This window comes from Vipera berus, assembly GCF_964194415.1.
Source record: "Vipera berus genome assembly, chromosome: Z".
NCBI lineage: Eukaryota > Metazoa > Chordata > Lepidosauria > Squamata > Viperidae > Vipera > Vipera berus.
The window spans coordinates 59517217-59543601 of record NC_138205.1 but is presented as its reverse complement, the minus strand read 5'-3'; the positions used below and the strand labels follow the sequence as shown (position 1 = coordinate 59543601).

Genomic DNA, 26385 nt, shown 5'->3' with positions numbered 1-26385 from the left:
GGACCTCCACGGCATTTGATTTTGGAAGCACGTCTGATCCTTCCTGGCAAGCCAGAGGGGATTCCAGTCCATGCCTTAATTGACTCTGGGGCCACCACAAATTTTATGGACTCAGCATTTGTGGCCAAATGGGCTGTTCCCCAGTGCCCGGTGGATCTGCCCATGTTAGTGGAGACTATCGATGGTTGAGTGCTCCTGTCTGGGCCTATTACGGCCGCCACGCAACCATTATGTATGGCCATCAGTTCCCATGTGGAGGCCATCCAGTTCTATATCACCTCACATCTGCACTTCCCCGTGGTCTTGGGACTGGCGTGGCTCCGGGCGCATGACCCACAGATCTCTTGGTCACAGAACGTGGTCACCTTCCCAAGCTTGCAGTGTGTGGACCACTCCCGCCATATCTGTGCCGGCCAGGTGGAGGGTTTCCCAGGGGTTTCCTTGCCTCCCAAATGTCCGACTTTGCTGATGTGTTCAGCGAGACAGAGGCGGATCAATTACCCCCGCACAGGCCCTATGACTGCCCCATTGATTTAGTCCCTGATGCGCCTCTCCCAGTGGGGCGTTTGTACTCCATGTCGGACCCCGAGTTGGCTGCATTGCGGGACTTTCTGGAGAAGAATTTGGCTCGCGGTTTCATCCGGCCCTCGTCCTCGCCAGTGTCTGCACCCGTGCTCTTCGTCAAAAAGAAGTCGGGCGAATTACGGCTTTGCTGTGATTATAGGAAACTCAACGCCATCACGGTGCGCAACCGTTACCTGCTGCCCCTCATCCCCGAACTCTTGGACCGACTCTGGGAGGCTAAGATCTTCACGAAACTGGACCTGCGTGGAGCTTACAACCTTGTCAGGGTTCGGCCGGGTGATGAGTGGAAGACGGCGTTTGGTACTCGCTATGGACATTTTGAGTACACGGTGATGCCGTTTGGCCTGACCAACGCCCCCGCTGTGTTTCAGCATTTCATGAATGACATTTTCCGGGATTTGTTAGATCAGTTTGTCGTGATCTACTTGGACGACATCCTGATCTACTCCCTGTCGCGTGAGGTGCACCATCAGCATCTCCATCAGGTCCTGCAGCGACTCCGAGAACATCGGCTGTTTGCCAAGTTGGAGAAGTGCCAGTTCTATCGGGTGACCATCGATTTTCTGGGTCACCGCATTTCTCCTGAGGGCATCGCCATGGAGCCGAGTAAGGTTGAGTCTTTGCAGAGTTGGCAACCCCCGCGTCACGTGAAGGATGTTCAGCGTCTTCTTGGGTTCGCCAACTATTACCGAACTTTCATCCCTGGGTTTGCTGCCTTGACAGCCCCCCTCACCCGGCTCCTGCAGAAGAAGACTCGGTTCCAGTGGAACGCTCCAGAACAACAGGCTTTCCAGACTTTGAAGGAAGCCTTCATGAAGGAGCCCATCTTGAAGCATCCTGACCCGCAACGGCCATTTGTCGTGGAGGCGGACGCCTCCGACATTGCCATTGGGGCGGTGTTACTCCAGGCAACGACGCCCAGCAGTACCCTCTTCCCTTGCGCGTACCATTCACGAAAACTGAACCCTTCGGAGCGCAATTATACAATCTGGGAGAAGGAGCTGCTGGCCATCAAAGCGGCGTTCGAGGCCTGGAGGCATCATTTGGAGGGAGCGCGGCATCAAATCGAGGTCCAGACGGACCATAAAAATTTGGAAAGCCTGCAGACCGCTCGGAATTTGAACCAACGCCAGATCCGGTGGTCTCTTTTCTTTGCGAGGTTTGACTTCCAGGTTCGGTACATACCTAGCGGGCACAATCAAAGAGCGGATGCTCTGTCCAGGAAGCCCGAATATTCCCGAGTGGAAGAGAAGCTTCTGCCCAGGACAGTGATCCCCGTCGAGTCTTTTGCTGCGGTGCGGGAGCCGGTTGATATACGGGCTCGGATCCGGGAGGCACAGCAGCAGGAGGTGTGGGTGGCTCAGCGGAAGGAGGAGGTGGGGCCAGATTCTCCTTGGACGGTCACGGATGGACTCTTGTATTATCGTGACCGGCTCTATGTTCCGGGAGGGCCACTCAGGGGACTCATCCTCAGCCAGTATCACGATAACCCGGCGGCGGGGCATTTTGGCCTGTTCAAGACCCTGAACCTGGTCTCCCGTACCTTCTGGTGGCCCCGAGTCCAACACGACGTCCAGTCCTATGTTACCTCCTGCATCCCATGCAGGCAGGCCAAGTCAGCGACAGGGGCCCCGCCTGGATTACTGCAGCCTTTGCCAACACCCAAAAGACCCTGGGGGGCTGTGTCCATGGACTTTCTGACGGATTTACCCCCATCCTCTGGTTTTACAACAGTGTATGTGGTGGTGGACATGCTGACCAAGATGGCGCACTTCATCCCCTGTCGCGGCTTACTGTCAGCCCGCGCCACTAGTCGTATGTTCATTCAGCAGGTGTTTCGGCTGCACGGCCTCCCTGATAGAGTCGTCTCTGATAGGGGGGCCCAGTTTACAGCCCACTTCTGGCAGGAGTTGATGCATGCGTTGGATATCAAGATTTGCCTCTCGTCCGCGCATCATCCTCAAACTGACGGGGGAAACCAAGAAAGTCATCGGTATCCTGGAACAATATCTGCGCTGCTACGTCAATCTGCAGCAAAACAATTGGGTGGACTATCTGGCCATAGCTGAGTTTGCATTTAACAATTCGCAGCACACCTCCACACAGATGACACCGTTCTTGGCCAATGTGGGATATCACCCCCGGTTTTTCCCCCTTTCTCCCGTGGACTCACCGGAGCCGGCAGCGAACAACTTCATGGCAGAGTTACAGGCGATCCATCGATTGGTGCGACGTCAGTTAGAGAAGGCCAAGGCCGATTACAAAAGGTTTGCTGATCGGTCAAGACGGGATACGCCTCCACTATCGGTGGGAGATCAGGTCTGGTTGTCCACCAGGAACCTACCGTCAACACGGCCGGTGAGAAAGTTAGATCACCGATATTTAGGACCGTTCCCAGTCGAGGCTGTCATCAATCCGGTCGCCTATCGCTTAACTCTGCCACGTTCCCTGCGCGTGCACCCAGTCTTTCATCAGTCTCTGTTGGTCCCCGAGCAACCGGCCTGTCCACTCCGCCGAGCGGAACCTCCCCCATCAGGACCTCGTGATGGAGGCAGCACCCCCGAGTACGAGGTCGCCAGCAGCAGGGATTCCCGTTGGCTGAAAGCTCGTTTCCAGTACCTGATTGAATGGAAAGGTTACGGACCAGAGGACTTCACCTGGGAAGACGCGACCGCCGTTCATGCCCCTGCTTTGGTGACCGCTTTTCATGAACAATTTCCATCCTGACCGCATCCGGATCGGCAGACCCGGGGGAAGGGCCCTGCGGTGCGGGATAGTGTTGTGATTCAGGGTCAGCCTGTGGGTTCGGCAGTTGGGTCGGACGACTCAGAGGAGGAGGGGGGTGTTGAAGACCTTGCTGAGGGGATTGAAGATCTTGCTGATGATAGCCCTCAGGCAGGCCCCTCCCACTTGGTCACCATGGAGACCCAGCTGTGTGAACCTGACAGTGTGGATGAAGATGACCCACAGCTGGCCCTGTTCAAGGACACCCGACGCAGGAGGCAGTCAAGTAGGAGTAAACAGAGGAAGGCAATGGGGCTTCTCGGAAGGAGGCAGAGAGAAGCCACGCCCTGAACTCTTTATAAGGGGAATGTGTGGGGAGGGCTGGTTTGCTGAAAGCAACCGCTCGGATAGTGTTTCAAAGCTCCTGTATCTTGGTTCGTGTCTTGTTTGTTTTTGTAGTAATAAATTTGGCAGACGTAATTCCAGCCTCTTGCCGTTTGTAAAGGGGTTGCCTTTTCTGCAGGGCCAGTAGCAGGCTGGTACAGAACAGAAACTGAAAAATTAAAGCAGAATCTGGCTAAACAACACTTTTTCCAATTTATAATAACTGTCAGGGCCCACCTCAAAACCTCATTCTACGAAAGCAGAACTCATGGAAGCAGTTTCTTCCAAAAAGAACGTTTATTAGGAGAAGCTGATAGCAGGTGTGATAGACAGGATCTGAGGGTTTCTCGCTCAGATCAATAGTTTAAAAGTGTCCCAAGCAAACCCCACCCCAACGTTCATCTGGTCAGTTCACATGGGCCAATCCCCAGGTGTTAAGTCCGTTGTGGGAAAGAGCTGATAACGCCAGGCTGTCTCAGTGTTGCAGCGATGTTATGTCAGCTTTCACACCTTCCCTTCCGAATGCAGAGTTAAACCATTGCCAGAGGCACATTCCTTTCTTCTCCCCCCCACTTTCTAGCTGACATCAAGGGGAGAGATAGTTCACAGGGGAAATATGCAGAAACAGCAAAGTGTTACAGTGTAACAATAGAAGGAAAACAGAGCAATAAACTCCAGCGCTTTCCCCCCTCCCCTCAAGGAGCATGGCAAAACCCAGAATTATAGAGAGGAGTTTGAGTTAAAGATAGAAAAGAGTTCTCTTAGAACAGACATGTTAAACACAAGGCCCGGGGGCCGGATCCAGCTCGCATAGTGGTTTCATGTGGCCCGCGAAGCCATCCTGTAAACAGTGAGGGAACGGCCCCCGCTGCCTTGGCCCCGGCCCAGGCCAGCTGGAAGCCAATGTACAATTTCGTGGTGGTCATCTATGCTGAAATACATTCAGTCTTAGCTCCACAAGGCTGTCTGGAAACAGTGTGGGACTGGCCCATGCTGCGTCGGCACTGCCCCTTGGGCGCACGCTGGGGATATATCACCCTTTGTGAAGAATGAAGAAATGCACCATCGCTTGAAAGTGGCCAGCATATGACCCTGCCTACTTTGGGCAGGCTAGGGCCTGGGCAGCATTGCGCTTCTCTTCAGATTCGTGCCACCCGGCTCAGCCTCTCGGCACTGTCAGGAAAGTACCCCACTGCCTGCCAAAACCAGTCAGGCTGGGGGCTGGGCAGCATTGTGCAGGTAACATCGACTCTCATGCTGCTCATGGCATCCCCTCCCCCAGAGCCCACTGAGCCGGATATGTGAAGTAGGCAAGAGCCATGTGCTGGCCACTTCCAGGCAATGGTGCATTTCTTCATTCCTCATGAAGTATGACACTTCCCGAACTGCGTTTCTTGCCTGTTTTTCTCCCTCTCTCATCTCAAATATTTTCCTACCACTCTGTTCTGGAAGGAAGGAAGGAAGGAAGGAAGGAAGGAAGGAAGGAAGGAAGGAAGGAAGGAAGGAAGGAAAGAGAGGGAGGGTGTGAGAAAAGTCCTGCCTTAGTCCTGCCCTGCTGCCCTTTCATCATCCCCTTGCCCCCTCCTCCTGGCCTATCCTGGGGGGTCTCCGATCCTATTGCTAAGGAAGTTTTGGATACAAAGCCAGGTCTCCTCACATGGAGAGGGAGTGGGCCTTCCTCTTGACTTTTCCCTCATACCCATCATGAGCAATCTGGTTAAGGAGAGCAAGCACAGCAGCAACAGCCTTGAGGAGGAGGTAAGTGCAGCTGGGCACCACCTTGAGGAAGTGGAGCTGGGCTTAGTGCCGTGGGTTCTTGACAGCTGAGCTGGGCATTTGACATCCACGCCACCATCCAACCCCCCCCAAGTCCTGAGAGGAACAGTGAGACTCCTCCAGTGGACCATGCGTTGGCACTTGCCCCGGTCCCATCTTCTTCTACCAGAGATCCTCAGATCTGTCCCATTCCTGTCCAGGCCCCCATAGGTACCCTTGACGCGAATGATGTAGAGCTGGCCACACCCACCCAGTAGGCCACGCCCACCCTGGCCACACCCACCCGGCCCGCCAAGGGCAACGCTGATGCAGCCCTCAATGAAATTGAGTTTGATACCCCTGCCTTAGAATATGGGTTCTGACATCCTGCTTCCCTTAAGAAAAGGAGAGATCCACCTGCGGAGACATAGAGAGAAATATACATAGGTTAATCAGGCTTGTTCGGGTATTCGGTGTGGAATCCTTTAAGCAGTTTAGGGGCTTTAATATGAACCCACTCGTTTTGGGAGGATGGGAGGTGTTTCCATGACACTAGGTATTGTGTGGAGCCATGATATTTCTTTGAGTCTAAGTTTCCTTTAATTTTGAAATGTTGTTCCCCTTCTACTATAATGGGGGAAAGAGTTGGAGCAACAGTTGGTCGTAATGGTGACAGTTGCTCGCACTTTAAAAGCTGCAGTGAAAGATTGGATGGATTTGCCTGAGCAATTTTGGAAGTTCTAATTCCACTGTTACTGGGTTTATAATTCTAATGATGGGAAATGGTCCTACATATTTGGGTCCGAGTTTTTTAGATGGTTGTAGGAATTTTAGGTACTTAGTGGATAGGTAAACCATTTCCCCTACGGTAAAGGGTTTTGGCTCGACTCTCTTTTTGTCTGCTTGGATCTTATATGCTTGTGTAGCCTTAGCCAAGGCTTTCTTAACTACCGGCCAGCTGTTCTTTAGTTGTGCGATCCACTCTTTCAACAAGGGGATGGCAGGTTCTGCAGGGGAAAGTTCTGGCATTGGGTTAAAACTCTGCCCTGTGGCTACTTGGAACGGAGTGTTGCCTGTGCTGGAGTGAACGGTGTTGTAGGCGACCTCGGCAAATGGGAGAAGGTTGATCCAGTTAGTCTGCTGGTAATTAATAAAGTATCTAAGATATTGTTTAGTACTGTGTTTGACTGTTCGGTCACACCATTTGTTTGCAAATGATGACTAGATAACAGTCCCTGAGTGGTCCCTAATAGAGTCAAAACTCCTTCCCAAATTCTGACATGAATTGCACTCCTCTATCTGATATGATGAGTTGTGCGGCTTCATGTAAGCAATAGATGTGTTGAACAAACAGTTTTGCTAGTGTTTTTGCTGTAGGGATTTTTGAGCAGGGGATAAAATACACTTGCTTGGAGAACAGGTCCGTTACAACCCAGATGACAGTGTTTCCGTTGCTCTCTGGTAGCTCCACTATAAAGTCCATAGAGATTTTCTTCCAAGGTCCCGAGGGGGTTGCTACCAGCTGTAGCAGTCCAGGTGATTTCCCTTTTAATCTTTTTGCTGATGCTCAAATTGGGCAGCTGGCTACAGAGTGTTCAATGTCCTTTTTTATTGATGGCCACCAAAATTGCCTTGTAATGTTTTTAGAAACCCAAAGTGGCCTGCTGATTTTGAGTCATGGCAAAGTTGCATGAATGCCAGTCTCTGACTTTTGGGTATATATAGTTTTTTTCGTACCCAGGGTAGCCCGTCTGTGATAGTACACAAATGCTTATCTCCTAGGAACCATTCATTGGTTTCCAGTGCTTTTCTGAATTCAATTCCCGCTTGGCTCGCTAGCAGTTTTTGTAGTTTAGCTTGTGCTCGGGTAATTACTTGTGCTGCCAGCTGCGTTTCTGGCATGAGTGGTTTTGTTGCACTAGCCCAAATGCTATTATATCATGGCATTCTAGATAATGTGTCTGCCAGGAAATTTTTCCCCCTGGCAGATGTTTCAATCTGAAATTGAACCTGTGGAAATGCTGTGACCACCGTGCTTGTTTAGGGGTACGTTTTCTGGGCATCTTTAGTGCCTCCAGATTCTTGTGGTCCTTTGTTCCCTTCCAAAAAGTGCCGCCATGTGAGAAGAGCCCAGCGCACTGCATATGCCTCCTTTTCCCAGACCGCCCACCTTTGCTCAGTTTCGGTGAGTTTCCTCAATGTGTATGCGCTTGGCTGTAATGGCCCTTTGTCGTTTTCTTGTAACAGTACAGCCCCCATTGCTATGTCGCTGGCATCTGCCTGAATCACGAAAGGCTTGTTGGTGTCAGGGTGTCTTAGAACCGGCTCTACTGAAAACAGCTTTTTAAGTCTCTTGAATGCGGCTTGGCATTCTACTGTCCATTTCAACAGTTGGCTTGGCTTGGCTTTTCCCTTCCCTCTGGTTTTCAGTACATTTGTGATTGGTAAGGCTATTTGGGCAAAAGATGGAATAAACTGCCGATAGAAGTTAGCGAAACCCAGGAAACTCTGCAACTACTTTCTTGTGTGGGATGGCACCCATTCTAACACTGCCCAGACTTTCTCAGGGTCCATTTCAATGCCCTCTGAAGATATGCAGTATCCCAGATAGTCTATTTTGTCCTTATGAAATTCACACTTAGAAAGCTTGGCATAGAGGTGGGCTGCCCACGGCTTGTGTAGGACTGCCCCAACCAGTTTGACATGTTCATCCATGGTCTCTGTGAATATAAGGATGTCATCCAGGTAAACAAGCATGCCCTTCTATAAGTGCTCCCTTAGTACATCATTTATTAGCTGCATGAATATGGCAGGGGCTCTCTGTAGCCCAAAGGGTAGAACTCAGAATTGGTAGCACCCTAAGGGACAATTAAAAGCAGTTTTCCACTCATCTTCTTCCTTGATTCTAATTCAGTAGTATGCTTCCCTGAGGTCTAGTTTGGTGAAAATCTTCCCCTTTGAAAGGTAAGTCTTTCATGAGGGGGAAAGGGTATAGATTGCTTTCACTTATGGCATTCAAAGCCCTATAATCTACGCAGAGGCGAAGAGTTCCATCTTTTTTTCTCTCTTGAAATAATACAGGGGTGGCCGTCTTTGGCTTTTTTGGCTGAATGAACCCCCTTTCTAAATTTTTGTCTATGAATTTCTGCATTTCCTCCAATTCCTGTGGATTCATAATCTAGGTTTTGGAAGTTTTGCACCAGGTCTAATTTCTATTGCACAATCCGTTGGCCGATGCAGGGGCAAATTGTCAGATCTCTCTTCGCTGAAACCTTTAGCTAGGTCTCTATACTCCTCCGGTATCTCAGGTGATTCCTTCTCACTCCCTATTGCGGCTTTCTCAGTTAGGGTTCACCCTAATTGAGGCTGAACTGTTTCTTTGGTCAATTCCCCTTTTGGGAATCTTAAGTTCTGCCATTCTCCAGTCCACCTGTGGGTTCCATTTGGCTAGCCATGCCATGCCTAGGATTAAGGGACATTCCATGCCAGGGGTTACCACGAATGTTATAGTCTCTATGTGGTCCCTCAGTGTGAGTTGAAGCGGTACCCATCTAATTGACCAAACAAAATCGGTTTCTTCAGCCTCCTCACCAGTATTCCTAATCCCCACTAGGTTGGGTTGATATGTTTGTACACCCAGAGTCTATTAATGCCTTTACCTCTACAGATTCAGGCATAGTGGGAGCTAGTAGAGTTACTGTCCTGGTGACGGGCACTATGAGTCCACTTATCAGGGGTTCATCCTTGGAGTTGTCATCAGACGAGTTGGACACTCCTGCTGTATAGGTCGGAGTTCCCTTTCCTCGCTCAGCAGAGGTGGGGAACTCAATGGTCTCCATGCCTTTCATGGCTGTCTCCTTTGGCTTTGCTGGTTGTTTTCTGGACTTCCCGGCTGGGGTCCAGTTTGGGGTTCCAGCCGGGGTGCAAGAGCGGCATTTGGGAGGGTGATGCCCTTCCTTGCCACATTTGAAGTACCCAGTGGTTCTTTTGGAGGTTGACTGCTGGCAACGATTTTCCCCACAGTCTCCCTCCTCTGCGTTACGTCTTGGCTAAGTCAATCTCGGCTTCCTCGGCTAGGGCAGGGCTTTTGAACCGGGTACCACATGTGGTACATTGGCACCTGGCAGGTGGTACACAACCATCCTAGAAAAGTGGTAGTGGGGGAGGGGAATGAGCTGAACCGGTAGCACCGCAAAAGCCTGAGTGAGAGATTGTTGGATCTGCAGGCTGTTAGGGCTCAGCGGAAGCGCCAGGATCAGCACTGCTTTCCAGCTGATTGGTGCTTCTTCGGGGCTGTCAGGGCTCAGTGGATGCACTAGGATCAGCGCCAGGCTCCAGCTGGAGCTCTGCCCTGATCTCAGCACGTCTGCTGAGCCCAGAAGTGCTGATCAGCTGGAAAGTTGCAGCATCCCCAGGGTCTTGTGATTTACATTCAGATGCTTGGCAACTGATTCATATTTATTTATTTATTTTATTAGATTTATATACCGCCCCTTTCCAAGGACTCGGGGCAGTGTACAGGGCAATTAAAACGCTAACAACACACAAGGTATAAAAATTAAAATAAGATTAAATCAATAGCCCTAAGTAATAAATACATTCTAAAATTTAAAATTTTTAAAATTTAAACTCTAAAATCCAATCCCTCAGTCCAGGCCGGCCTGTTCAAACAACCAAGTCTTCAGGTCACGGCGAAACGAGCGAAGGTCGGGAGCCATCCAGAGCTCAACTGGAAGCTGATTCCAGAGGGCAGGCGCGCCCACAGAGAATGCTCTCCCCCTGGGAGCCGCCAGTCGACATTCCCTGACCGACGGCACCCTGAGGAGGCCCTCTCTGTGGGAGCGCACAGGGCGATGGGAAGTTAACGCCGGCAAGAGGTGCTCCCGTAAATAACCCGGACCCATGCCATTTATGACAGTCACAGTGTCCCAGGGTCATGTGAAGTGACCAAAATCTGCTGCAACCCCAGCGGGGGGGAAATAAAAGCCAAACACCCTCCCACCCCACCCCTGCTGCCAATCCTCAACAGAAATGCTCACAATAATGAAAATCCTGGACATGAGGAAGAGTGCTGCCGGGCGGGCAAGCAGGTGTCTTGCTCAGCTGTGGCTTGGGGGGCATTTTTTTCAGTGCCATTGTAACTTCGAACAGTCACTAAGCGAATTGTTGTAAGTTGAGGACTACCTGTACTTCATCACTTTTTTCCTTCTTTTTTTTTGGTCATAACGTTTTTGACACCTTGCTAGGCGACAGGTGGTACTCAGATGTTGCCATATCCTAAAAGTGGTACAGTGTGTGAAAAGGATGAAAAGCCCTGCCTTAGAATATGGGTTCTGACAATAACCATATTTTGTTTTAAGTGTTTTTAGCTAGTCATGCATCTTACAGTTTTTAAATGACATTCAGTATATGATATAATCAAATATGGTAAATATTTTGAACAATTTTGCTGTTAAAATAGGTGGTGAGCCAAAGCCTGTCTACTGTTCCTTCACGAAGCCAATGCGTTGATATTGTACAAAGTGGAATATGTAAATATCTGGTAGGTACCAATTTGGAATTAATTTATTGTTTCTTATATCATTTATTATGATTAAGTATCTCTAGCTGAAGGTTGGTTGACAGCCATTTTATTTAAAATATAGTATGTGAATTTTTAAAAATAGTATATGAATATGTATATATGTATTTACTTTAAATGTTACATTTGTGTAGTTTCTTTTGACCCAGTAAACTATAATTGCTTATCTATAATAGTAAGTTTTATATGAAATCATTTGTTTTGTTTACTGCTAAGTGTTATATAAATGTTATATAATCATTATACTGAAATTCTTGTTTTTAAAATGTAAACCTGCCTTTATTTCTAAATGTAGTGAAATCAAACAAAATAAAGCAGATTTAAATAGTGCAAAATTCTAAACAAATCTTTTATTAATAGCACCAAGATTAATAGCACTGCTAAGCTTGTAAGCCACCCTGAGTCTTCAGAGAAGGGCGGGATATAAATGGAATTAAAATAAAATAAAATAAAATAAAATAAATAAGATGTCATTCAATTAGTCAGCTAATATAAAAACTTTCCCATAAAGCCATATTAATAATAAGTAATAAGACCTGCAATGTGAGTCTACCTTCGTAGAGCATTCTGTCACAAAAATGGGAGGAAGAGTCCTGTATTTTATTCACCTATAAAAAAAAATCTGCTTCGAAACTTTGGAGCAAGTTGGAATGACAGATTGTAAACTATAATATGTTAATCTGTCTTGATTGTGAATTCAATAGAAAGATGAAACTGTACTCACTGGATTCTGAAATGTGCTAAGTACCTTTTGTAATGGATTCCTAATCATTGCCACCATTTGAGCATAGATTGAGGATTATCTACTAACTGTCTATGGCGGTGGGGGGGAATATAAACCCAACCAAAGCAAGATGTCTTTGTAGATCAACTGATCATTTTGCTGACATTTATGTTATTGGAATGGTTTGCTGACTCAGTTTTGAACCAATACTTTATTGTTCTAAGATACCAATGTAACCTTCTCCATCATTGTGTTGACTGTTCAGCATAGCTGTATCTATAACCTGATCTGGCAATCTCATGCATATTAAAAAAGATCAAATATTAAACTAGATAAAAAACTGGACTTCCGGTGGCTCCGCGGCGACGGAGGGAGCCTTCCCGGGCTGCCCGCGGCTCAGCTGTTGTTTTTTTCGCCCGAAACAGCGCCGATCAGCTGTTCGGGCGAATCCGAAGCCCCCTCCTCGGGAGAAGAGGAGGGGGCGAGCCCCCAGGTAGGGGTAGAGTTCTCCAGGGCCGCCTGAGCTTATGGCTTGGGCGGCTGAAGGATTGAACTCCCCCGTAGCCTGGGCTGCTCCCAGCTGGCCGTCGCCTCTGCTCCTGATTCTTGGAGCAGAGCCAGCCGTCTGCGACCACCCCTGCCTGAAGGAATGACTATGATTTAAAGGAGCAGGCAGAGCGATACAAGAGGAAATGGTAAAGAGGATTATTATGTTTTACTCTCCAGCTTGATGGACTTTTTTGGATTACAAATTTGAAGTGAAAGTGCGTCATATTTGGTAAAAGATGGCGGCTAAACCACCCCCTAAAACTCTTCGGAGTGCTGGAACTTCTCCTGTGCAACAATCATTATTGCAGGCGCTGCATCCTCCTGATGTATTGACATCAAAGGACTTACAAGATGCTCTTGAAAAACATACCCAGGTAATTTTGGAATCAATTAATATTAGATTTGCACAGATGGAGGAGAAATTGGAGAAATTGGAGGAGAGAATGGAGGAGAGGATGGAACAGAAGCTCAAAGCGATGAGGGTAGACATCTTGACTTCAGTGTGTAAAGTGGCTCGGTGTGTGGAAGAATTGGAGGAAAAGCTAGAAGACTTGACTCAAAAGAATGCTATATTAGAAGCAAAAGTATTGGAGAATGAAAATAAAATGGAAAAGGAACTGTGTCTTGCTGAATATTTCCAGATGCAGTTTGCCATTAGAATTAGAGGCTTAAAGGAGAATACTAAGGAAGATCTAAAGCAGCTGGTTTCTGAGGCTTTTGAAATAGTGTTGAAACAGCCAGCATCTGAAATAAAAGGAGGCATGGACAAAGTGTTTCGTGTGAATTCATGGATTGCCAGACAGAGGAAGTTGCCTAGAGATGTGGTGGTATATTTTGCAAAAAGGGAAATTAGAGATGAAGTTATACAAGCTGCTTATGATACTAAAGTTATGATTGCTAATCAAGAAGTTTTGGTCTTAAAAGAAATTCCTCCAAAGATTCTAAGGAGAAGGAAGGATTTTACATTTCTTGTGCAAGAGCTCAAGCAACGAGATATAAGGTTCAGATGGGAGATCCCAGTGGGGTTGATGGTGACGCACGAAGGTAAAAAGTACCGTTTGGTTACTGTGATGCAAGCGCGTGATTTCTACAATAATGTTTTAAATGCAACGCCATTAACACTTTTGGAAGCTGGAAAGGGATCTGGAGAAGGAGTGCATCAAGAGGCCGAAGATGGTCAGATAGAAGACAACGGTGTTGGAGGAGATCAAGATACAACCTCGTTGGATGAATCTATAAAACAGAGGGTGACGCGTGCTGCTGCAAAACGATCTAAGAAGAGAAAGTAGCAGGAATCGCAGAAGTCTTTGGAACTTTTACGATATAGTCAAGTAGTCAAGTAGGGGAGGGGGGAAAAGATTTGGGTGTAGACGCAATATATTTCTATATTTGGTGGTTTTGTGGAGAGGGTGAGCTTTTTTGGATTAAAGTTCAAGTTTTGTTTGCAATTTTTTTTTTTTTTTCCTTTTTTGTTGTGTTTGGAATAATTATAGATGTGGTACGGGAAGAGGACCGGTCGATTACAGAAGAGTTGACTTTAAAGTTTTTTGATTTGGGATCCTTGGTTAATTTGGAAAACTATTTGTAAGAATGTTATATCATGGAATGGATAAAATGGATGGAGTTTATTTAGGATAAGTATAGGGTTGAGAAGGGTTTTTTTTTTTTTTTCTTTTTCCTTTTTTTTGTTTTTAATATATGTTTAATACTATTAAGGTTTGTTCCATTCTATATAAGCTAGAGAGTGTCCTTTTCTTATTCTAGTTTTTTTTTTTTTTATATATATGTTTAATATTGTTAAGGTTTGTTTTATCCTATATAAGCTAGAGAGTGATGGATTTTAGAATTTATAGTTGTTAGTATATGGTTGCTTAGGTTTGCTTTTTTTTATATATATATACCTTGTATTCAGCTCTGGGAAGTAGGGGGGGGGAGGGGGGGAGGTAGGGGGGGGAGGAGGGAGGGGGGAGGAGGGGAGGTAGGGGGGGAGGAGGGAGGGGGAAGGGGGGTTTTCAAGGGAAAATTGTATTTTAAAACTTTTCAATAAAAAAAAAAAAAAAAAAAAAAATAAACTAGATAAAAAACTATTTATTTATTAAATTTGTTTGCCTGCCATCTCTTCACAAAGCCATATCATTTGCTTCTCCCTTCCTTCCTTCCTTCCTTCCTTCCTTCCTTCCTTCCTTCCTTCCTTCCTTCCTTCCTTCCTTCCTTCCTCCCTCCCTCCCTCCCTCCCTCCCTCCCTGCCTGGCTCCTTCCTTCCTTTCCTTCCTTTCCCTCCCTTCCTTCCCTGACTCCTTCCTTCCCTCTCCTCCTCCTCCTCCTCCTCCTCCTCCTTTCTCTCTCTTTCTTTTTCTTTCGTATGCATGTAGAGACATCATAAGAGATCAAGAATGCATGTTATTCCCCCATATTTTCTTATATGGCAGGTGGAATGGGAACATCAAAATGGAACTGCTGAAGAGGGGGCTTTCTTGGGAAGATAGGGCCTGAGTAGTAGAATCCACTGTGAACAACTTAGTAATAGTTTTGGTTTCCAAGTTGTCTGAAGAGCAGATGGTCTTGTAAATCCAATGAAGCTAAAGCAGAAATAGGGGGAGTACTTGAAAAACAGCATTAGGTGTCAGTATGGATGCTGTAAGATCAGTGACTGCTGAAAAGAAGCAACCATTAAGAAAGAAATCAACTAAGATCCTTTGAACAGCAAAACTGATAGTAGATATATCTAGATGCTTTTCAGTGTGTGCAGCCAGAGACATTGTCACCGGGATAAAAATCCAGTGCAGTTTAACCAATGAGAGCAGACCACTATGCCAGATCCAACATTGTGGGCAGGTCATACAGAAGAAAAAAGTTTGGTTAAGGATAGTGATACAATCCTAATAAAGAACAAGATAAAAAGAAGCTCTGCCATTGGTATTTAAAATAATAGCAGGTACAGGTAATGACTTTCTGCATCATATTAACTTGGGGATTGCACATCTGGCTTGTTTTGTACAAGACTCAGATAAAGGAATAAATTGCAGAGCAATTGTTCTTCAGTTGTGCTACTTTCCAGGACAAAGGATTCTTACAGTACTGAGATTTGAATAATAGTTTTAGGCTACGTTTTAGCCAAAATCATTTTATGTCACAGAAGAAGGATTGTCCAAAGACAATAAGTCTTGTTTTCTTGCTCTAGAGCTAGAGTTATATCTTTCCTAAATGGATCCACCTTGGTGACCAAAAGATACTTCACAGTGAATTCAAGTACTATTTGATGTTTTGTATAGCTGTAACATCTCAAAAATATTATTCTGCATTTAAATGCAGTTCAAGTTATATGTTGGAAATATGTTGTTATCACTGAATAATGAGATTTTAATAATGTGTCTAAATCTTCAACAGGTAAAATATAACAACTTTAATGGACATTTGAAATTATTATCATAGCAGAATTCTTGTCTTATAAATATAAGACATACAAAAAATATTTGTGCTTAAAGATTGTGTGAAAAATAGTTTATTCTGAAATTATTTTGTTTCCTAGGTAGGACTGACTGTAGTACCTGATAGCACTGCTGGTGTTATTTTGTGTGCTCTTAGTAAACTACTGGATCAAGTATATGTCCTTAATGAAAATATTACCAGGTTCCTAGCTTCTCTGTGTTATAGTCTTCTCTACCTTCTCTTAACAATAGAGAGGGAAGATACGGAACATATGCAGAAGAGGTAAGCTTTTTAATTTTATATTTTATTCTTAAAATATTGGTACTTTCCAAGCATCGTATGTGTGTGTGAGTATATGTTTTTGTTTATTGTGGCTGAACAATTGTTCAGTTGTACAGGTAGTCCTCCACTTATATCACAATTGGGCCCAGAAAACTGGCCATTGAGTGGTGTGGTCATTAAACGAGATGCCACTAGACTGCTTTGCTCAATGATTCCAATCCCAGCTGTCCCAGTTGTGGTCATTAGTGGAGTGCCAGGGAGAGGTTCCAGGTCTCCCACCAGAATGATAATGAGAACAATGGTGTTCATTAGATTTGAGGTCCCTTGGCATGCTGGAGGAAATGTCCTCAAATCTGGTAAAAACACTAGGGAACGTTAGCATTCTGGAAAACTTAGAATGCTGGTGTTTGCTAGCTTTTTCTTTTCCCCTTGGGCTCAGAATGCTGGACTTCACTAGCATTTTCCCCTCTGAATGCTGGCATTTAGAGAGAAAATACTAGGAAACACCAGAGTTCTGAAAGGCTCACTAGCATTTTTACCAGACATGAAATATATTCCTCCACTACGCACGAGGATTTCCCGTTCATGCACAGAAGGGGAAAAAAGAACACTTTGGCACGTGGGGGAATGGACTTCAGATCCAATGTTCCAAGAAAGACTTGTAACCTTCCCTGCTGGCTTCTTCATTAATTTTCTGGGGAAGCATTAAAGATGGCAAATAGCAATCATTTGATTGCTGGGCATTTGGCAACTGCTTGTAAATATGAACAGGTTGTCCAGCATCCAAAATATGATCATATAACCAAGGAGGCTGGCACAATGGAAAGAAATAATTTATAGGTCGTAAAGCACCTATTCCAAGACTGTCTGATTATGAAAGGTCATTAAATGACCCGTTGTAAGTCAAGGATAATCTGTACTTTGTCAGTAGTGACTGTGGACTTTGAATTTCTGGTGAGAATTTGTATTTCCTTTTTTATAATATTCTAAATGTAATATTACATTTTATAAAATTTACTTTAGTGTAATTTTTTTCTTGCGGGAAATTTAACTTATGTCCTCCAAAGGTAAGCTTAAGCAAGCCTTTTGTATGTTTTTAATTTAGTAATGTTCAATAAATAATATATTCCACAATTAACTGGGACAGAAAGCCTCTTTCCCATTTTTAACCATAGCTGTAGGCAAAATGACTGAATTTTTCACAACTGTAAATTAGTAATAAATTATCAGCCCCTTGGAAGTTGTGCAAATAAATTATATCTATGAATTCTTTATACTTATTTATTTTTATATATTTACTAAATTTATATATGGCTGCCCATCTGACTTGCATATGACTGTGGGTTGTGTGTGTGTGTGTGTGTGTGTGTGTGTGTGTGTGTATATATATATATATATATATATATATATATATATATATATATATATATATATATATATATATATATATATATATAGGGACGTGGTGGCTCAGTGGGTTAGGACGCTGAGCTTGTCGATCAGAAAGTCGGCAGTTTGGCGGGTCGAATCCCGAGTGCCACGTAACAGAGTGAGCGCCTGTTACTCGTCCCAGCTTCTGCCAACCTAGCAGTTCGAAAGCACGTAAAAATGCAAGTAGAAAAATAGGGACCACTCCGGTGGGAAGGTAACAGCATTCCGTGCGCCTTTGGCGTCTAGTCATGCCAGCCACATGACCACGGAGATGTCCTCGGACAAGTGCTGGCTCTTCGGCTTTGAAACGGAGATGAGCACCGGCCCCTAGAGTCGGAAACGACTAGCACACATGTGCGGGGGAACCTTTACCTTTAATATATATATTTATATATATATATATATATATATATATATATATATATATATATATATATATATATATATATATATATATATATATATATATATATATATATATATATATATATATATATATATATATATATATATATATATATATATATATATATATATATATTACAAGTAATACCTGTGGTTATTTGCGTGGTTTGAAGTTACTCTTTTCTTACTATAAATCTAGCTAAACTTGTCCACATCTAGTTTTTCCCCCCTTCCTCAACTTTGGTTTCAGGGATGTACTGTGGAGTTCCTGTATCTCAATTCTAAGCACCTCAGTTCAAATCTTGAGAGTGATGTTGCAGACTCTTCAAGTGAATCAAGCCTCCCGGGATGAATTGCCGGTTCTTGCTCAGCTTCTTTGTTTGCTAATGCAACACAGACAGCTTCAGACTCATATGAAGACCAGTGAGTTCCTGGTGAAACAGATTGTCAAAGATATCATGGTAAGGAGCCCATTCTCAGTCACTGGCTGCTGAAGCCAAGTTGTAGTCTTATAGAATTGGAAAGTAACATTTTTTCTGGTCACAAAAAAGGCTGAAAGCACTTGGCCCATTAGTCATTAAAGGATAAAGAGTCATTCTTCTCTATCATAAGAATGATAGTGGGCTTTCTCCAAAAATAATTTCCATTCTAACCACCAGTTCCAGTAATTAAGGACTTACCGTGTTTTCTGCTTCCAAACTTAGGAAATAGCATTACAATTTCCTATCCTTATTCCTTCCTAGTTGGGATTGAATGCAAAACTGTATGTTAGCATACACCTTTTAAAAGGTTTATTTTGAATATCTCAAGGATCTCTTCCTTTTAAAGAAGGACATATTCTAATTTTTTCCCCACTTTGTGGTTTAAAGCTACTATATTAAAAATAAACAGGAATATATCTATTTTGCTTCCTATCTGTAAAATTATGTAGACTCTGAATCCCCCCTTTTTTTGTTGAAAGTACTTCCATTTCATCCTTTGTTAAAGCACAACCTTATTCCCAGGCAGGTGTGGCAGAGTTTCCATATAGTATTTATCTTCAGATTTTCTCCTTCAGAGTGTTTTTTAATTTATTCCCTTCTATTTTTTTTCATTTAACTCTTTAAACTGTACAGCTGCTTAATTGTTTCCATGTACCAATACAATTGTGTGGCCTTAAGTAACCCCCTTTCATAATTTCACCACTTTGGAATCAAGCTCTCACTTTTAATATCTTAAATTTTTATCTGAATGGTGAAAACATAGATTCTTGCTCCTCTGCCAGGCATTATTACACAATTTGCAGATCTTTCAGAGAAGCAGGAAAATAAATTCTCCTCCCTTAAACTGAGCTCAACCCTCATCCATCTAGTTTCTAGAAAACATTACAAAAGTTTTTTTTATTTTGTCTTCTCCCAGTGTGTTTCAATTTTCTAGTATAGCCTGTAGCCTTAGCATTTCCTAGTGGTCCCCCATCCAAAGAAGATCTGACCATGTTTAACTTTTTTTGAAACTCAAGGTCCCTAACAGCTGCCTTTTGTTATAGCAAGTAATAGTGCTTGTATTAGGGGATTAATTATTCCAGTGTCTGATGGTTCCAATATCATTAAGTCCCCAACCATGCTCAGTCCAGAAATTGAACGTAAAGTATCCCTGACAAATACCTCACTATCTTTCAGTAAAGGAAAATTCATCTACTATTTTAATAACTTTTTACTGTCCAGCTGCTTTTACCATTAGGATAATTTTCTTCATATGCCATCAGAATTTGTCTCCATAACTTAAGAATGACAGATTGGCAACAAAAGATGGATCCAGTTGTATTGACTATCACTGATCTCTTGTTAATTACATTATCTATAGAAGAGAATATATAAAGTTCAGGGTTTAACTGTGGAGTACTTGGTGCTCTATGAGATTGGTTGTTTGCTGCAGAGTTTTCATTACCCAACTAGGTAACATCTTTCGTGCACTGGGGATGTTACTAGTTGGGTATGTTCAGAGATCACCAAGGACTCTCACTTTGTTATCTTTGTGTAATTCCCCATTTTGGAACTAGTGCAGTTGATAACTGTTATATGAAATCCTTCTCTGAATGGGAAACTATATTTCTGTAAAATGAGAACCCATAAACACTTCTTCAGTTGTTATCAAGCCCCCCAACATTCTGTCTTTGATCTCCCTTTGTTTCTAAGATTTGTGAAATCTTAATAAATACTACAGACCACACCCTTAATATTTTAAATTTAGCTTCCTAAATTTTAGTGGATTATGACCATTTTTGGCGATGACTAAAATTCCATATTACCTGGAATTTCTTTTGACATGTAATTTAGAAGAAGTGAATAGGACACTTTCTATGTTATCTTCTGCCACCAGGATCAAACAGTATTCTGTCTGTCCTGGCTTTGCTGTGTGTGACACTCTCTGAAAATTAGTGGTTGTCATTTTCTCTTTACAAATGTGGAAGCTGCCAGATGTGTTAAGAACATAAGAATATAAATAGTACCTTGCTAGACTGAATCACTGATCCAGCTTTGAGTTCTCAGTTGGCCAACTAACTGCAAAAGGAGTCCTCAAAATATGACCATTATGGAGCCTGCCCATTATGCTCTCATGTTACCAAAATTGTTAGGTGAAGCATTCCACGTAACAATTTCCCCATCCCAGTCCCACCAGGTCCCACCAGGCATTAGGCCTGTTTCCTACTTCAATGCCCAAAGGCCCTCCTCCTCACATTGTCTGAAAAGCTCTGAGGCATAAGACCACTGGAATGGATTGTTTCTTTATGCTAATGTGGTGTGATTCCTGAAGCTGCTCCAGTTTGTTCTGCCCACAAAATGGTGGTTGATTCAGGCACCATCATGGGGCTTGGGGACAAACTGCTTTGTTCTGCTACTCTAACAAGGTCCTCAGCACTCCAGAAACTTTTTGCGGCATTCAGAAGGATGCTTTCATTTGATTTCTGTGTATAATTTAAAATGCTGGTTCCCCATAAAGCCATTAATATCTTGACACTGGATACCTGTAGGACAACCTCCTCTTACCTGAATAAACCGGATTGTTGGGTTATCCAAAGAGATACTTTGGATCTTTGTACAGTGTATAGTTCTTTATACTCAGGAGGTAAAGAATGAAACCAGGAAGCCCTATTTTTAAGAGCAAACTATCTGAAATAGTGACTGAGCAGAGATCAGATTTATTTACTTCTTGATGGCCTTCAAGACTTAAAAACTGAATAGTTTGGGAGAGCAGTCTAGTCAGTTAATGCCATCTTTTTTATTTTCCTGATTTATTCATTTAGACTTATTGTATATGTTAATTATTAAACTAAGTTCTACTAGACTTTTACCCATAGCAATACTTTCTTTTTTAAAAAATATTTTATTTTTATCCTTTACACACATATGTTAATTTTCCAAACAGCATGTGAACTGAGTTCATGATTCATTAATACATATACAAATTTCACTCTTTGGTTCTTTTTTCCAACCATTTATAAAATAGATTCCAGCTTTCATAATATTCTGTTTCTTCTTTGTCTTTTAGTCTCATAGTTAGTCTGTCCATCTCTGCACATTCCAATATCTTCTTTATTAGCTCTTCTTCTGATGGTACTTGTTCATTTTTCCAGCATTGTGCATAGCTTATTCTTGCTGCAGTTATGATATGTAGAACCAAGTATGTATTTTGTTTATCAGTCTTTTCTGGTAATATACCTAATAAAAATAATTCGGGATTAAGTGCTACATGTTCTCCTAATATATTTTCTAGCCAAGCATGTATTTTTCTCCAATAAGCTTTTACTTTATCACATGTCCACCAAATATGATAATATGTACCTATATTATGTTTACATTTCCAACATTTGCCTGATACATTTTTAAACATTTTTGCTAATCTGGCTGGAGGTAAATGCCATCTGTAAAACATTTTATACAGATTTTCTTTATATGTAGTTGACATTGTCAATTTATAATTTCTCTCCCATAGTTTTTGCCATTCTTCTAACTACAGTATAACCAAAATTCTCCGCCCATCTTGTCATTGTCCCTTTAATTTGTTCACTTTCCATCTCTAAAGTTAACAAAAAAATTATACAATTTTTTAATTAATTTCTCATCAGACGTTAGTAATATCTTATCAAACATGTTTTGTTCTTTATAACATCCATACATTTTCATATCGTTTTCATATCTATTTTGTATTTGTAGATGTACCCACCATGACATGTTGATACCCTGATGTTCCAGTTCTTGCTTCGATTTTAATGTCCCATCAATATTTAAAATATCTTTATATGTCCATGTTTTTTCAAAATCTAACAAGTTTACATGTGAAAAAGCTTCAATTGTTGATAACCACCCTGGAATTTTTACATATATTTTCATTTTGATTTTTTCCCATACAGTTATCAAAGCATACAGTGGTTTTGAAAATATCTATGAATTTTGTTTTTCCCATACCATAAAAACGTGTGCCATCCCAACTGTAAATCATGTCCTTCCAAGCATAACAACCTTTTATTCCTAGGCATTATCCATTCTTTCACCCATGTCAATACCGATGCTTGATAATACAAAGTCCACTCAGGTAAACCAAAACCCCCATTTCCTTTAGTATCTTGCAAAGTTTTCTTTTTTATTCTAGCTTTTTTTCCCTGCCATATAAACTTCGAAACTAAAGAGCCCAACTCTTTAAAAAAAAAGTCCCCCAAGTTTTATCGGGATTGTCTGAAACAAAAATAAAATCTTAGGCAATATATTCATTTTAATTGTAGCTATCCTTCCTAGTAAGGACAATTTTAAATTCTTCCATTTTTCCAGATCTAACTAGTCTTATATAGTTGTCTTCTTTTAATGTTGAACATTTAGCTGATAAATATATACCCAAATATTTTACCTTTTTCACTATCTGTACTTCTATCACCTCTGATATTCAATTTTTTTGCTTATCCGTAACATTTTTCACTATTATTTTAGTTTTTTACTTATTAATTTTTAATCCCGCTACTTCACCATATTGTTCCAATTTCTTCCACAATTTTGGAATCATCTTCAAAGGATCTTCCAAAATGAATGCCAAGTCATCAGCAAATGCTTGTAGTTTATATGTTTCACCTTTTAACTCCAGACCTCTAATTTCTGTATCTTGTCTTATATTTCGATTTAAAACTTCCAAAGTAAAAATGAATAGCAGAGGGGACAGAGGGCATCCTTGCCTTGTGCCTTTCCTTATTTCAAAACTTTCAGTACAATCTCCATTCACCATTACTTTGGCAGTTTGTTTACTATATATTGTTTTTATCATATTTATGAAGTTCTGTCCGAAATCCATTGCTTGTAATTGATAAATTAAAAACTGCCATGAAAGATTATCAAATGCTTTTTGAGCATCTAAAAATGCCTTTTGTTTCCCCTTTTGTTTTGTTTCATAGTATTCCAGTATATCTATTATCATTCTTAAGTTGTTTTTAATTTGTCTCTTTGGTAAAAAGCCATTTTGGTCCGGGTGTATAAATTCAACCAAATATTTCTTCAATCTCGCCGCCATTATTGAAGTAAAAATTTTATAATTCACATTAAGTAATGAAATCGGTCTGTAATTCTTGATCTGAGTCAGATCTGAATTGTCTTTTGATATTAAAGAAATATTTGCTTCAATCCACGTTGCTGGCATTTTAGCTTCTGTTAAAAGTCCATTACAAACATCTTTCAACGGATCGCTTAGTATCTCTTGCAAACTTTTGTATAGTTCTGCTGGAAGTCCATCTGGGCCAGGAGCTTTACCATTTTTTTGTCTCTTTATAGCCTGTTATTTCCATCATTGTAACTCCTTCGTCTTAACATATTTTTAAATATCTCTGAGATCTTCGGGAGGTTACTATTTTCTAAGTATTTTAAAATTTTCTCTCTTGGAATCTCCTTATCATATAGGTCTTTATAAAATTCTTTAACTATCTTTTTTATTTCTTCATTTTTATATTGTAAATAACCTTTCCCATCCAGCAAATTGTATAACATTTTTCTTTTTTTCTGTTTTTTAAGTTTATAAGCTAACCATCTTCCCGTTTTGTTGGCATTTTCAAAAACTTTTTGCTTCGCTCTTTTTATCTGTTCTGCCATTTTTTCTGAGTCGAAGTTTAGTTTATGTTTTATCATATCCATATCTCTTTTTAAAGTCTTTTTTTGCGGATTCTTTTGCAATTCTAATTTTCCAAATTATTCTCTTAGTAATGTATATTGCTGTTTTCTGTTTGTTTTTCTTTGCCGTATATGATATTGCTATACCTCTGAAATATGCTTTAGCTGTGTCTCATATTTTTTTGTGTTAGTATCTTCTTTTTTATTTTCTTTTAAAAAAAGTTTCATTTCTTTTTTTAATTCTATAAATTCTTTTTCTTTTAATATAGAACAGTTTAAAGTCCATCTTAGCCTTTTTTGTATCTCTTTCCAAGTCATTTTCAAAGGGTTATGGTCTGCCCATGTACCTATTTCTATTTCAATGTCCTGCACATTCATTCTCAGATCCGCGGTCATCCAAATCATATCAATTCTTGACCAGGATTTCTGGCTATTTGAGTAAAAAGTATATTGTAATTTTTGTGGATTTATTTGCCTCCAAACATCTTGAATTCCATTTTCCTCCGCCATATCAAAAAATGTCTTGGGTAGTCTTCCTTTACCATTTTTCTTTTTTTTGTTACTTTTCTAGTCAATACTTCCATCTGTTATTGCATTAAAGTCTCCTAATAAACAAATATTTTGATATTCCATTTCTATTATTTTTTTATGTAGGTTTTTATAAAATTTGTCCTGATTGCCACTAATAATATTTGTTTTTGATGCAGATAAATCTCTACCATTAATATTCTTCCTTCTTCATCTGAATATACCATTTTTGAATTTATTGTCTCTTTAATATATAGAGCTGCTCCTCTTTTTTTGTGCCGATGCATAATAAAGTTTTCCAATTTTTGGATATTCCAATAGTTTATAATGTTGTGCTTTTATACGCGTTACTTGCAAACAAATTATGTCCAAATTTAGTTTCCATAATTTCCTAAAACTCTTGTTTCTTTTAATTGGAGAGTTCAGTCCATTTATATTTACTGAAAAAATTCTACTTTCTTTATCCATTTCCATTACTTATATTTTGGTCTAACTGATCTGGTAGTTCTTTGTTCTCTAGCAGGTTTTTCATCTTCCCCCTTTTGGAGACCTTCCTCTTTCTGTTCTTTTGTTTGTGCAGTTGCTCCTTGGATCTCCTCCTCTGTTTCTGTTCTTTACTTTCCTCTTGATGTCTTTTTACTCCTTCATCCAGAATTGACCTATTCTTCTCTTCGAAGTCTTCTGCTTTCCAAATTGAATCAAATCTATATCTTGTATTGTTCCAGTTTATTAAGATGCCTTCTGGTATCAGCCATCTAAAATTTATGTCATTAGCCATAGGTTTCGTGGTCAAAAAGTGGTATTGTCTTCGTGAATCTCTAACTCTCTTGGGTATCTGTTTTAAGACCATAATTTCTTTATTTTTATATTGTATTGGTTCATCTCTTACTTTCTGCAATATTTCATCTCTTGTTGACTTCCTTACAAACCGTACATGTACTTCTCTTGGTAATTTATTTCTTCTTGCATAACTTGAATTGAAATGAAAAGCCCCATCCAGCTCAAATTGAATTTCCGATCTGTCTATTTTCAGAGCGTCCTCCAGGATATGAATAATAACCTCTTCTATGTTTTCTGCTCTGTCCTCAGGAATATTTTGGAATCTCAAATAATGCTCCGCATTTGCCATCTCCAAAATCTTAATTTCATTGTCTAACTTTTCATTTTCTTGCAGTAAAATTTCTATCTTTTTGTCATTATCACCTGCTTTTTCTTCAATCTTATATATCTTCTGTTGGTTTTGTACTATCATTTGATTTTGAGATTCTAATTTCCACTTTATATCCATCATTTCTTCATTTAACTTCTCCAATGTTACTTGTGTAATTTTATGATTCCCTTGTGTCTCCAAGCGATGTTTCTCCACCATCTCTTGATTCTTCAACATAAGATCCTGAAGAAATTTTAATGAGGTCTGTGTTTCACTTTGAACTGTAATCTTTTCCCTTTTCAACATAGCTTCAATGGATCCCTGTGTTGTAGGACTGGATTGGCCCACTAAGGGTGCAGAAGAAGTTTTTTTCGTAAGTCTAGTAATATTAGATGAAGTCATTTTGAAGTTTACAGTCTGTAGCAAAAACAATGTCTGTTTAAACTTATTCAAGTTCAACAAAAGTAGCTTAAAGTCTCAGTCTCATAACAAAGCAACTTTATCTTATTGCAGGTGTTCTTTCCAAGGTAACGTTTCAATCAACAGAGGGAATTACAAAAATTTCATTCTTTTTTTTCCCCACCACTAGATGTCCTCCTTAACTTATTTATCAATGTCCAATATTTTAAACAAAGAATCTGTTTTACCCCAAGTAGTTACCCACCACTCATAAATCTTCTGGGGGTCTTTGCCTTCCAACTCTTATCATCAGGGATTCAACATTAATAATCTTCTA

At 41.4% G+C, this 26385-nt stretch overlaps 1 protein-coding gene across 4 annotated transcripts in view; it reads left to right on the top strand.

The window, feature by feature from the left end:
• TEX10 (testis expressed 10) overlaps window positions 1–26385 on the top strand; it is a 149565-nt gene that overhangs the window by 120434 nt on the left and 2746 nt on the right. For all 4 annotated transcript variants that reach the window (XM_081345334.1, XM_081345336.1, XM_081345335.1 and 1 more), the window contains exons 12-14: window positions 10910–10994; window positions 15836–16013; window positions 18100–18310. In XM_081345334.1, the coding sequence (XP_081201460.1) occupies window positions 10910–10994; window positions 15836–16013; window positions 18100–18310 (474 nt within the window). The remainder of the gene's footprint in view (window positions 1–10909; window positions 10995–15835; window positions 16014–18099; window positions 18311–26385) is intronic.